At 32.3% G+C, this 14,383-nt stretch overlaps 1 protein-coding gene across 2 annotated transcripts in view; it reads right to left on the bottom strand.

The window, feature by feature from the left end:
• VPS13A (vacuolar protein sorting 13 homolog A) overlaps positions 1 to 14,383 on the bottom strand; it is a 205,202-nt gene that overhangs the window by 168,910 nt on the left and 21,909 nt on the right. For both annotated transcript variants that reach the window (XM_081066231.1, XM_081066232.1), the window contains exons 4-9: positions 12,935 to 13,030; positions 12,573 to 12,674; positions 5,310 to 5,419; positions 4,568 to 4,627; positions 2,756 to 2,815; positions 2,470 to 2,550 (exon numbers count right to left, since the gene is read on the bottom strand). In XM_081066231.1, coding sequence (XP_080922357.1) covers positions 2,470 to 2,550; positions 2,756 to 2,815; positions 4,568 to 4,627; positions 5,310 to 5,419; positions 12,573 to 12,674; positions 12,935 to 13,030 — 509 coding nt within the window. The remainder of the gene's footprint in view (positions 1 to 2,469; positions 2,551 to 2,755; positions 2,816 to 4,567; positions 4,628 to 5,309; positions 5,420 to 12,572; positions 12,675 to 12,934; positions 13,031 to 14,383) is intronic.

Genomic DNA, 14,383 nt, shown 5'->3' with positions numbered 1-14,383 from the left:
GATCAGCAATAAGACAAGGATGCTCACTCTTACTACTTTTATTCAACATAGTACTGCAAGTCCCACCTAGAAAATTAGGCTAGAAAAAGAAATAAAAGCCATCCAAATTGGAAAGTAAGAAGTAAAACTGTCATAATTCACAGGTGACATGATATTATAGTATCAACTCCACCAAATTAAAAACCAAACAAACACAGAATAAACAAATTCAGTCAAGTTGCAGGATACAAAGTCAATATACAGAAATCTGCTGCATTTTCTGTACACTAATCACGAACTATTAGAAAGAGAAATTAGTAAAACAATCCTATTTATAGCTGCATCAAAAAGAATAAAATAGCTAGGAATAAATTTAACCAAGGAGGTTAAATTTATTAAAACTATAACTTAAAACTATAAGACACTGATAACTATAAGAAACTGAAGAAGAAACTATAAGAAACTGAAGACACAAATAAATGGGAAGATAATTCTATACTCATGAAGTTAAAGAATATTATTAAAATACCCACACTACCCAAAGCAATCTACAGATTTAATACAATCCCTATCAAATTTCCAATGACATTTTTCACATAAAGAGAACAAACAATACTAAAATTGGTATGGAATCACTAACGACCCCAATAACCAAAGTTATCTTGAGCAAGAAGAACAAAGTTAGAGGCATCAGACTCCATGATTTCAAACTCTATTATATAGCTGTAGTAATTAAAATAGTATGGTACTAAAAAAAAAAACAAAAACAAAAAAACAAAAAAAAAACAAAACAGACACGTAGATTAATCAGTGAAACAGAAAAGAGGCCAGAAATAAGCCCATGAAATTATAGTCAATCAATTTATGACAAAGGAACCAAGAATATGCAATGGGGAAAGGACAGTCTCTTTAATAAATGGTGCTGGGAAAACTGGACAGACACATGCAAAAGAACGAAACTGTACCACTATCTTACACCATAAACAAAAATTAACACAAAATAGGTTAAAGATTTGATTGTAAGAAGTGAAACCATAAATCTAGCAGAAAACATACGCAGTTAGCTCTCTGACATTGGTCTTGGTGATGATATTTTGGATCTGATGCCAAAAGTAAAGGCAACAAAAGAAAAAAAAGAAAAACAAGTGAGACCACATCAAACTTAAAAGCCTCTGCAGAGCAAAGGAAATCATCACCAACAACAAAAAAGGCAACCTACTGAATGGGAGAAAATATTAGCTATTCATGTATCTGATAAGGGGTTAATATCCAAAATATATAAAGAACTCACAAATCAATAGCAAAAATTCACTTTGATTAAAAAAATAGACAGGATCTGAATAAACATTTTTCCAAAGGTGACATACAGATGGCCAACAGATACATGAAAAAATGTTCAGTATCACTAATCATCAAGGAAATGCAAATCAAAACCACAATAAGATATCACCTTATACCTGTTAGAATACTATCAAAAAGAAATAAGTTTTGAAGAGAACATAGAGATAAGGGAACACTTGTGCAATGTCGGAGGGAATTTAAATTGGTGCTACTACTATTGAAAGCAGTACAAAAATTCTTCAAAAACTCACAAATAGAACTACCATGTGATCCAGCAATTCCACATTTGGTTATTTATCCAAATAAGACAAAAACACTATCTTGAAAAGATTTATGCACTGCATCATTATGTACAATAGTCAAGATATGGAAACAAGCTAAACGTCCATCAACAGATGAATGGGTAAAGAAAATGTGATATACATATGTAACAGAATATCATTCAGCCATAAAAAAGAAGGAAATCTTGCCCTGTGAGACAACATGGATGTAATCTGAGGGCAGTACATTAAATGAAATAAGTCAGAGAAAGACAAATATTGTTTACTCTCCCTTATATGTTGAATCTAAAAACAAAACAAAACAAAAAACAAGAAAACAAAACCCCAAGCTCATAAATACAAACAAATGGTTGGTGGTTGCCAGAAGCACAGGGTCGGTGGTGGCAAAACGAGTGATCACAGTCAAAATGTATGATCTTCTAGTTATAAAATAAATAAGTCACAGGGATTTAACATACAGTATGTTGACTACAGTTAATAACTGTACGGCATATTTGAAAGTTGCCAAGGGAATAAATCTTAAAAGTACTCATCTCAGGAAAATAAAATTTTTGTAACTATGTACAGTGACAGATGTTAACTAGAATTATTGTGATGATCATTTTGCAATATGTACAAATGTCGAACATTATATTGTACACCTGAAACTAATATAATGTTGTATGTGAATTATAAAAAAAAGTACATGTGTTTATACATGTTTGTGTTACAGACACATATATATTCATATATTTCTGTAAATTCTGCTAATGGAGTTTTCCTTAAAAAAGATCACTGACTACAGTATATTAGACAATGACAATGAATAAAACTTTATGCAAAATATGATACCAAAAAATGTGTACATACATATAAAAAATTTACTTACCAATGATTCATCATAATTATTAACATAAAACATCTCAGACTTCACATTCCAATAGGCAAAAAGGTTATCCAATCGGATTAACTGAAAATAAATAAAATTTATTACATGCCTCATTTTTCTCTGTAGGATCTTTAGCATGCTATTTTCAGAATCTCAAATAATTGAGTCATATAACAGAGTTAAGCAAGTAAACACAATTCACATAAATCCATATAACATATTACCATTTGCCTTTCTACAAGTCTTGTCAAGCCTATGGGTTAACAAAATATAATATTTATTTTACCTTACGAAATAGTTTCTCAGTTTCGTCATGTAAACACGGAACCCAGTTTTGATCAGTTGTCTGAAAAGGAAAAAAAGGGCAGTAAAACTCATTCACATGTGAAATGGCAGAGTGACAAATCATATCTATCATGCCCTGGACCAATTTCCTATGAAAATGTCCTCGAAAACAACATTCAAAGAATATTAACTGACCAAAAGAAAGTCTCTGCTTCCAAGGAGCTCACTATTTGGTTGAAAAAGTAAACAAGTAATTACAAACAGGGAAGTGCCACTATAAAGGTTAAATATACAGTACTCTGGGAGGACATGGTACGAGCCTCAAATTCAGCAGTGTGATAGAAAAAATGATGCCTAACCTAATACATGGCATATGAATGGAAATTATTGATTCTAAGAGCAGTAGGGAATATGATTCAGACTAGGAATATATGCAAATATATGACACATTCAGGAAACTGAAGAACAGAATGGCCAGAGAACATAATGGAAAACAAAGAAAAGAGGTGAAACCACATTTGTTACCTGGGGTCAGATTACAAAAGGATTATAAACTATTTGAAGACAAAACTATGGACTTTATTCTAAGGGTAATGAAAAGCCACTGAAGGGAATAAAGTGATCAGATGCTTATTTTAAAGAGATGGTTTTCATTTTTTGTAGAGAACTGAATGGATTAGATCAGTGGTTCTCAAATTTTAGTATGCAACAGATACACATAGAGGGCTTTTTAAACATGGATTGCTGGGCCCCAATATGAGATTCTAATTGAATGGGGCTAAGATGGGGGACAAGTTTCCAAGAATTTTCAAAGGTGATGGTCAAAACCACTGCTGTCACAGTCACCAATGACCTTCACAATGACAAAACTAATGGCTAATTCTTCATCCTTATTTTTCAAACTAACAGCATTTGACGTTTACCCTACTCAATTTTATTGACTAACTTTTCATTTTTCTTTTCATTTTTCTTTTCTTTTCCTGGTAATGAATACATGTTTTAAAAAGAAGTCATACACAAAACCCCAATGGATATAACACATAAAAGCACGTAGTGAAATGTTATACAGCAGTTAAACTGAATGAATTAAATGTGGCAATACAAATGTCAAAAAACATTGCGAAGATAAAAAGGAAACTTATAGAAGAATCAATAAAATATTTCTGTGAACTTTTTAAATCCTACCAAATACTATACAATTTCAATAGCTATATTATATAAAAGTTTAAGAACTTAGTATGTTTATCTCTGTGGAAAGAGCAAAAGTAGAGAACCAAGGGATTTAAACTTTATTCATAACAGTCTATTTTTTAAAAGTATTTAAAACTTAAACCAAATGACAAATTTAACAATGGTTCATTCTGGATGAAAGCAAATGCTGCATAACACTCTCTGTGCTCCTATACTTGTAAAATTCTTTAGTTTAAAAAATTAAACAGGAGAAAATGTGCCACAATATTAATAATGTTGGTGAGGACATGGTGATTTGTTTATTTACATTTTTTATAACTTATCAAAGTTTCTGCAATGAACATTTATTACTTTTATTTTGTATTTACTCATTTAAAACTCAGAAATAGAATATTTAAATTTTAAAAAATATCAAATATCACAATTAGCAAATAATATTTTTAATGGAATTGATTATCACTCATTTTTGGAAATGTAAAAATGTGAAACTACCTACCCTCAGTTCCAATTCAGTCTATATTGACATCTATTTCTGATGCTGGCATAAATGAATAGTAATTAGTAGTCTGATGAACTATTCTGCATAATTAAATATGGTTACATTTCTTTTGAAACACAGTACCTGCATGCTGAGATTTTGAAGGGAAATACCAAATGACAGTGGGTTTTCTCGATTTGTGATCTAAAGAGGAAAGACAGTAAATTTTACTCAGATTTTTAGTAGTTGGACAAAATTCCCATTATACAAAAAGTTCACTTTCTGGGAAGTATATAATTTCAAGCATCCAAAAACATTTTAATACTTTGCAGAATTTTTATTCCTATATTTTTCCTAATACAGTACTAAGTAAAATATTAAGTATGAATGTATTAGTGTTACACAATACATGTGCATAATATTTTTCAGTTTACACAAAAAAAAGCTTAAAATGATTGACCTTCACAATAGTACTATGAGAAGGTAGTTATTATGTGTTTTAGAGATAATCCATGATTTATTTGAGATCAATTAGTTAAGTCTAGCTCTACCTATTCCTAGACCAGTGCTCCCTCCAGAAGATAAATATAGTATAATTTAAAGTATTCTAAAAACACATAGCTAAATTTGTAACTCTCACCTACCAAAGGTGATTATAAGTAAGACATTTTCCTTAGTTACCTGATGTTTGAACAGTTTAGGAAAGTATAATCAAGATAGTAAGGACCAGAAATTATAACTATAATTATAGAAAAGAAAGATCATGTCATCTTCAGCTCTGTATCCTATACTTGCTAGCATTTAACACATTGGCTACTACAAAGCAGGTGTCAATAAACAGTGAAATATAAATATAAAAACAAGTGCCATCTATTAAAATACTTACATCATCTTCATAACGAACATGGATGCTGGAAATTTTCACTTGAAGATTTTTTATGATCTGAGTAATCAATTTTTCTGTAAAAGTGTCCTGTTTCTCCACCAGATGTTTTTCTACAATTGCAAATATTCCTTTTACAGTCTGAATGAAAAATATACTCTATAAATACCCACATATTCAGGTAACATAAATGTTACCTTGTTAAAGAAAAAAGTCTGTATTTGTAGATTTGCTTTCCAAAAGTCTTCCATACCAAAACATTTTCAAAGGAAACTAAATAGTTTTCGAAAACTAATTTCTTGTTCAGTGAAACTAAAGCCAACACTGTAGAATTTATTGGCATTAAATTTTATAACTTCTTTCTGTTTTAACTATACCTGAGTACACAAAGATATAGGAAATAATGAAGATTATTAGGTAAGAATTTTAATAGGCTTAAATGAGAAAAATCAGAGCAGCAAAGAAGGAATCTCCCTTAAAATCAGTGATACCATCGTAAGTTGTCTGTGGTTAGGTGTATAGTTGAATATGACCCTCCCTCAAATGAATACAAAATAAGAAGATATAATATTCTTTCCCTCTCTCCTTTCAATCAAAGCTGAAGGAAGTCCACCATTTCTTTTTCTGAAAACTGAATTTACTATCTTCAGTTTCAATATTTTTCAGGGGAACAGAAAGAATAAAGAATTGTGGTTCCTAATTTCTTTTTTAATATGCCTTTGATAACCATTAGTTATTGTGCCTTCCCCCAACTGTGACTTGAAAATGCCAATGAAAGATACCTACTTTCCTCCTTCTACTCCTGTTCCCCCTGCACATACACATGATTTTCCTCTAATTACCTATTTATTACTCCCTAATTCAGCTAGCCCAGGAAGCCGTTAAGGTTTCCGTTAAGGTTAAGGAAAGTAGATAAAGATATCATAGGTACGTACATCAAAGGCAAGTGTAAGTGAATGCGAGATAAGTAAATATATTTGAATATAAAAAGACTTTAGAATTAATAAGAGACTGTATATATAAGCTCTTTGAAGATAGAAGTTTTAAATCTTTGAATCTCATCACTACCTGAAAAAATCCTTTGCTCTATAAATTTGTACATTCAATTAAATGCTAAATCTTTCTTTCACTATCCATTGATTTCCTCCTGATTTCCTTACCCAACTCCGATTCCATTAAAATATCATTTCAACAACATTTTAAACTCTTTGCTCTTTTTTCTCATTTTCTTCTGTCAATAAATCTCCAACCCTGAGTAAAACCAACTATCTTATTTTTACATAAACATGCCTATGTCTTGCCAGGTGAATATTGGAGGACAAAAATCACAACAGGACAGATCAGAATTACTATAAATTAGTTATCACCAACTTCCACCAACCAGCAACCGTACTACATTTCTTCAGTCAATTTGTTCACACTCTCAAGAACAACTATTTCAAACTTTTCTGATTCTCGTCAAAGTTCCAGAAACCCTTCCACTGCTCTCTTTACTATTAGCAAATAACATTGCCTCCAACTTTGGAAGAAATACAAGCTCCTTTTCTGCAATCATCACTCAATCAAAATAGCTATTTTTAAGGTGACCAATGACCTTCATGTCATGAGCAATTATTTCCTAATCCTAATTTACCTGATAGCTCAGTAGGATCTGATACATTCTTTTTGTTCCCAGAACACTCTCATTCAAAGGGAAAAAAAAAATCAACAAAAACTATTCCAGAAAAAGACCTGCTAACAGATCTATTAGACAGGTTTTAAAACAAGTATCATATAAATGCTCAAAAAATTAAAGGAAGATGTAGAGAAAGTCAAGAAAACAATGTATGAATAAAATGCAAGTATCTATAGACGGAAAACCTAAAAAGAAACCAAACAAATTTTGAAGCAGAAAATTACTCTTAACAAAAAGAAAAAAAATTCACCAGAGGGATTCAAAGGCAGATTTCAACAGGCAGAAGAATCAATGAACTTGAAGATAAAATAATGCAAATTATCAAGTCCGAGGAACAAAAAGAAAAAAATATTGAAGAAAAGGGAACAAAGCCGAAAGGACCTGAGGGACACCAACACATGAATTAATATATGCATTGTGGGCTTAGGTGAAAAGAGAAAGGGGCGAAAAAGAACATTTGAATAAATAATGGCTGAAAACTTCCCAAATTTGAAAAAAGACATAATATACATCCAAGAAGCTCAAAGAACTCCATGTAAGCAGCACTCAAGAGTCCCACATTAATTCACATTATAATCAAATGTTCAAAAGTGAAAATCTTCCCCCGGCTTCCACTCCCTCCCTCCCACAATTCTGCTTCAAGCTGTTGTTTCTCAGTCTAGTTGTGTAGAACACAGCTCCCTGGCCCATGCTGGTATTATGAGTCTTGGGCTCCCCCCAGTTGAGGCAGTCGGCTGCCAGTCATCGGAAAATAAGCCCTAGAATGATTTTTAGGACTCCCCTGAACATAAGCCTCTAATACGTCTTTAGGAGCAAAACTTAATGTAAGACCCAGGCTTATTTTGTGGGAAACAGGATAGTAAGAGGATCAAATCAGTAATAAAAAACATCTCAACAAAAGGAAGCCATGGACCTGATGGCTTCACTGTGAATTCTACAAAACATTTAAAAGAGAACAACAATCCTCTTCAAACTCTTCCAACAAATTGAAGAGAAGGGACGGCAGCCAAGTGGCTCAGCTGTTTAGAGTGTGAGCTCTGAACAACAGAATTGCTGGTTTGATTTCCACTTGGGCCAGTGAGCTGCCCCCTCCACAACTAGATTGAAGACAACCAGCTGTCACTGAGCTTCTGGAGGGGCAGCCAGATAACTCAACTGGTTAGAGTGCAAGCTCTCAACAACAAGGTTGCTGGTTCAATTCCCACATGGGATGGTGGGCTGTGCCCCTGCAACTAAAAATTGAAAATGGCAACTGGACTTGGAGCTGAGCTGCGCCCTCCATAACTAGACTGAAGGATAATGACTTGGAGCTGATGGACCCTGGAGAAACACACTGTTCCCCAATATTCCCCAATGAAGTTTATTTAAAAAAAAGAAAAATTGAAGAGAAGGGAATATTTCCAAACTGATTCAAAAGCAAGACAAAGATACCCCAGAAAAACTACAGATCAATATCCCTAATGAATATTGACGCAAATCCTCAACAATATATTAACAAACAAAGGTGAAAAGCCCATTGGAAGGATTACACACTGACTCAATACAATTTATTCCTAGAAGGGAAGATTGGCTCAATATATGAAAATCAATCAAACACACCACATTAACATAATAAAGGGGAAAAACCACATGATCATCTCAACTGATGAAGAAAAAGCATTTGAAAGAATTCAATACCCTGTCATAATAAAAACACTCAATAAATTAGGAATAGAAGGAAACTACCTTAAAATAATAAAGGTCACGTGATAAGCTCACAGGAAACACCATACTAAATGGTAAAAATCTGAAAGCTTTACCTCTAAGATCAGGAAGAAGATAAGGATGTCCACTTTTGTCACTTTTACTCAACACAGTAGTACTAAAGTTATAGCCAGAAAAATTAGGCAAGAAAAAATAAATAAGAGGCATCCAAATTGCAAAGGAAACAATAAAATTATCCCTCTTCATAAACAACATGATATTATGTAAATAAAACTTTATATATTCCAAAAACAAAAGAAAACACTTGTTAGAACTAATAAGCTAATTCAGCAAAGTAGCAGGATACAAAGTCAACACAAAATATTAGTGGCATGTCTATTTCCAAAAAATGGAAAATCTGAAAGGAAATTACGAAAAGAAGTCCTATTACATCAAAAAGAATAAAATACCTAAGAAATAACATAAACGAGGTAAAAGACTTACATAATGAAAAGCGCAAAACCCTGCTGAAATTTAAAAAAACAAATGGAAACACATCCTGTCCATAGATTAGAAGATTTAATATTAACATGTCAATACTGCCCAAAGCAATCTATAGATTCAAACCAATCCCTATCAAAATACCAATGACTTTTTTTTTGCAAAAATAAATGAAAAATTCATCCTAAAATTCATATGGAATCTCAAGAAACTCCCAAATAAAACAATCTTTTAAAAAATTATTTAGTTTTTTACAGTTACAGTTGACATTCAATATTATTTCATATTAGTTTCAGGTGTACAGCATAGTGGTTAAACATTTATTGATCCCAAAACAATCTTGAAAAGAAAAACAAAGCTGGAAGAATCACACTTCCTGACTACAAAACTTAGGACAAAGTTGTAATCAAAACGGTGTGGAACTAGCAGAAAGACAAACACATAGATGAATGAAGACGAGAGGGCCCAGAAATAAATCCTCACATATAAAGTCAAATGATTTTTAAGAAGGGTGCCTGGACTATTCAATGTGAAAGAACAGTATTTTTAACAAACGATGCTAGGAAAACTGAAAACCCAGATATTTGGTTGTAAGAGAATGAAGTTGGGGCGTTATGTAACAACAAAGATAAAAATTAACTCACAATGGATCAAAGATTTAAATTAAGACCTAAAACTATAAAACCCCTATAAGAAATCATAGGGCAAAAGCTGCATGACACTGGATTTGGCAATGATTTTTTCATGTATGACACCAAAGGCACAAGCAACCAAAGAAAAGCAGGCAAACTGAACTTCATGAAAACTTTAGGATCCTAGAATACTATCAACAGAGTAAAGATGCTACCAACAGAATAGGAGAAATTTTTCAAATCATATATCTAATAAGAAATTAACATCCAGAATACATGAAGATCTCCGATGCACCTCTCCTCACCCCGGCCCCTGCCAAAAAACCCACAAACGATTAATAAATGGGCAAAAGACTTAGACATGTCTCCAAAGAAAATATAGTAATGGCCAATAAGCACATAAAAAGATGCTCAAATACTAATCTTTAGGGAAATGAAAATCAAAACTACATGAGATATCACTTCATCCCTTTTAAGATGCTACTATCAAAAAAAATTACAGAAAATAATAAATGCTGGCAAGGATGTGAAAAAACTGGAACCCTTGTACACTGTTGGTGGGAATGCAAAATGGTACCAGTCCCTGTGGAAAACAGAATAGCAACTCCACAAAAAAACGTAAGATAGAATTACATACTATCCATGAATTCCATTTCTGGGTACATATGCAAAAGAATTGAAAGCAGTGTCTCAAATGGATATTTATATACCACATTCAAAGCAGCATTATTCACAATAACTAAAGCATAGAAGCAATCCTAGTGTCCACTGATGGATAAATGGATAAGGAAAATGTGGTATATACATAAAATGGAATATTATTCGGCCTTAAAAAAGAAATTCTGACATACAAAGGTCTGACAATTAAGTTCAGGAACTCATCCTAGAAAAAGTGCTACATACCTCATTGCTGAGTATCACTATGGTCACCTTCAAAGTGCTCCCCTTGGGAAACTATGCACCGAAACCAGCACCTAGTAAACCCTTCAAAGCAATTTTGGAACTCTTTTTCTGGAATGGCTATCAGAGTTGTCATCGTATTACCCTTGATGTCCTGAATGTCATCAAAATATTTTCCTTTCAATATTTCCTTTATCTTCGGGTAAAGAAAGAAATAATTGGAAGCCAGATCAGGTGAGTAGGAAGGGTCTTCCAATACAGTTATTTGTTTGCTGGCTAAAAACTCCCTCATAGACAGTGACTTGTGCGCTGGTGCCCTGTTGTGATGCAAGAGCCATAAATTGTTGGCGAAATGTTCAGGTCGTCTTTTTCACACAGCCTTTTCAGCACTTCCAAATAGTAAACTTGGTAACTGTTTGTCCAGTAGGTGCAAATTCATAATGAATAATCCCTCTGATATCAAAAAATATTAGCAACATCATTGCAACAAGTTCACGAATTTAATTGTCAACCCCTTGTATGCTACAACATGAATGAACCTTGAAAACATGATGCTAAGTCAATTAAGCCAATCAGAAAAAGACATACAGTATGATACCACTTACATGAAATACTTAAAGGAGTCAAAAATCACAAAGACAGAAAGTAGAATCGTGGTTGCCAGGGGTTGGGGGGGTTAAGGATGGCAAATGAGGATTGTTTAAGGGGTATAAAGTTTCAATTTTATAAGATGAAAAGAGATATACAGATGGATGGTGGTGATGGCTGCACAATATTATAAAATATGTAATACCACTGAATTGTACAAGTAAAATTGGTTAATATGACAAATTTTATGTTATGTGCTTGCCCCAATAAAAAATACATTTTTTTCTTTTTTTATTAAATTTAATGGGGTGATGATTAGTGAAATTATATAGGTTTCAAGCGTACATTTCTATAATACATGATCTATATATTGCATTGTGTGTTCACCACCTAGAGTCAACTAAAAAAAGGACTGAGGGTAAGAATGAATGACTACACGGGATATGAAAGAACTATGACAGAAGAAAGCATAATTACGAGATGTTTTGCCAGGAATTTTGTTAATCTCCTTTGATGTTTTTTACCTGTTTATCAACAGGTAAAATATTTGTTATGGGGTTTTATTTTTTATTTTTCAAATAACAATGCATGGCAAGGATACTGAAATCAGTATACATCTAGTTTTGTTTTAAAGATGTTTAACTATTAAATGAAGAACAGAGAAAAGATAAACGCATGACTAGTTTAGGAAAATGATTTTATGAAGAGAAGCTACAGTATATTTACATGCTAAGAAGAAAGATTCACTAGAGGGAGAAGTTAGAGTCTGAGTACAAATAGTAGCTGGTGGTACTACACACAGCACAAAGGGAAAAGGAATTTCTGCAGGACATTTCTACCACAGACAAAAGAAGGGGTTGAAGTAATGGACCTTGGTCTAGGTTGAATAGGAAAGGATGTGAAGCCAGAAGGTAAGTAAACAGATTTGGGAAAATATAAATATACCAAACGACTAAGTATATCCAAAAGGTGAAGAACTGATATAAGGAAAATAAAAAAGCTGGAAAGTTAAGAAAACATACTTGATTAAACTAATTACTATAGTTAAAACCAAACCTTACCCTTATAAGCTAGGTTTATTATTTGCCCTAACATAAATTTCTGTAAGGTAAAATTTCTGAAAACATGATAAAACACATACTACATTAAAATGCCCCATGTAATAAGATTCTCTCATATTTGTTAAGTAATCTCAGTGCTTCCAGAGAAAAATAATATTCAAATGTGATCAATACTTAGGTCTTTTCCCCATTTCTTATTACCATTCTTATTTATTGTTTTGTTTACCTTGATCAGCTACTTTTTGTTTTGCTTCTTCTATTCTTTTTAGCTCCTGTTGCTTTGCTTCCAAGAGTTGCTTCTCTTCTTTTAAAGGATCATATTTTATTACTACAGGAATCATAAAAAAAAAGACTCTTAATTACCTTAAATTTAAATATACTAGTTCCAAAAAATATTCTTGAAAATAATCATTAATTCCAAGTTTGCAAAAATTTAAACACCAATTTAATATGAATTACCTAATATAAATTTAAATATAAAACCCTCTCCAAAAATCCAAGTATTTTGAACAAATGTAATTATAAAATATAAAGAATTCCCATGCACAAAAAAGCAACTTAAATTACAATGTTGAAAATTTGACTTACTAGAAGAAGGCACTATGAGTAAATAAATGTCTTCTAATACAGCTACAACTGGTTGAGTATAAAGATGTTTCCATGGAATTGTAAGATTAAGATTACCTACATTTTAAAAAAGACAAAAAATATTATTCATTTAACCTACATTTACTGTCAGCCTATTTTCTGTCAGGCATTGAAAGAGATAAAGTGGCCTTTAACATTACAAGCTCAGTCACTTTACAGAAAGCTATTTTACAACTGAAAACAACAAGCTTTGTTGTAAAAATTTGAAATTTTTGTATTAGTACTGTTGGAAAATCTACTGAATGATATCCTAAATATTTACAAGTTTCTGTTTATGGCAATCTGTATCACAAACACACTATTATTCTTCTACCATTAATCAACAATCCTTGATATTGTAACTTTGAATTTCCCCATTCTTACTCTAAATCTTTATAAGTAGTTTCCTTACACTTTAAAATAGGTAGATTACATACTTCATGTGTGTGTATTTTTCATATACAGAGGTTATATTAATATATACAGTCATGTGCAGCTTAACGACGGGGACACGTTCTGAGAAATTCATTACACAATTTCATCATTGTGCGATCACAGAGGGCACTTATACAAACTTAGATGGGATAGCCTACTACGCACCTAGCCTGTACAGTATAGCCTATTGCTCTTAGGCTACAAACCTGTAGAGCATGTTGCTGTAAAAAACAACACAAAATTAAATCAAGCACCAAGGAAAAATGATGCAATCAAAAGGCATAGTAAGCAGAATGTATGAGGCTGCTGCTGGTGTAACATGGCATACTGATTTAAGGCAAAAAAAAATTTTTGTAAGTATAAAGAGTACACTCCAAAATAACAAGAAAAAGTAGAGGGCAAAGTCTTGTAAATAAATAAATCAGTAACGTGGTCATTTATTACCTTTAGCAATTATGTACTGTACATAATTCTATGTACCATACTTTTATTACAACCGGCAGCACAGCATGTTTGTTTACACCAGCATCACCACAACCACATGAGTAACACGTGAGTCACAACAGCTATGACATCACTAGGCAGTAGGAATTTTTCAGCTCCATTATAATGTTACAGAGCTACCATCGTGTATGTGATCTGTAGTTGACAAAAATGTCATTATACAGCTTATGACTGTATGTATGGTAATATACGTGTGTGATAATCATCATAAGTGTCTGTACACACAAATTTTTCTGGTAATAGTCAAGGATCATGGACAATATTTGAAAATTATTCAAACTAATGAGACTATTTTACCACAATCTAATAGCAAAGTATTTTTAAAAACATTAGCGATTTCTTGAATGAAAAAATCCTACCATGTACAGGGCTGATAATACTACAATTCTAGTTTTATATATTTAAAAAATTTCCATAATAGTTTTAAAATATTTTTTAAATGTTTAGAAATTATGAGTCTCGATTTAAAAA

Source organism: Rhinolophus hipposideros (assembly GCF_964194185.1).
Source record: "Rhinolophus hipposideros genome assembly, chromosome: 11".
Lineage (NCBI taxonomy): Eukaryota > Metazoa > Chordata > Mammalia > Chiroptera > Rhinolophidae > Rhinolophus > Rhinolophus hipposideros.
Note: the sequence above shows the minus strand (reverse complement) of the source record. Positions and strands in the feature narration are given on the sequence as shown.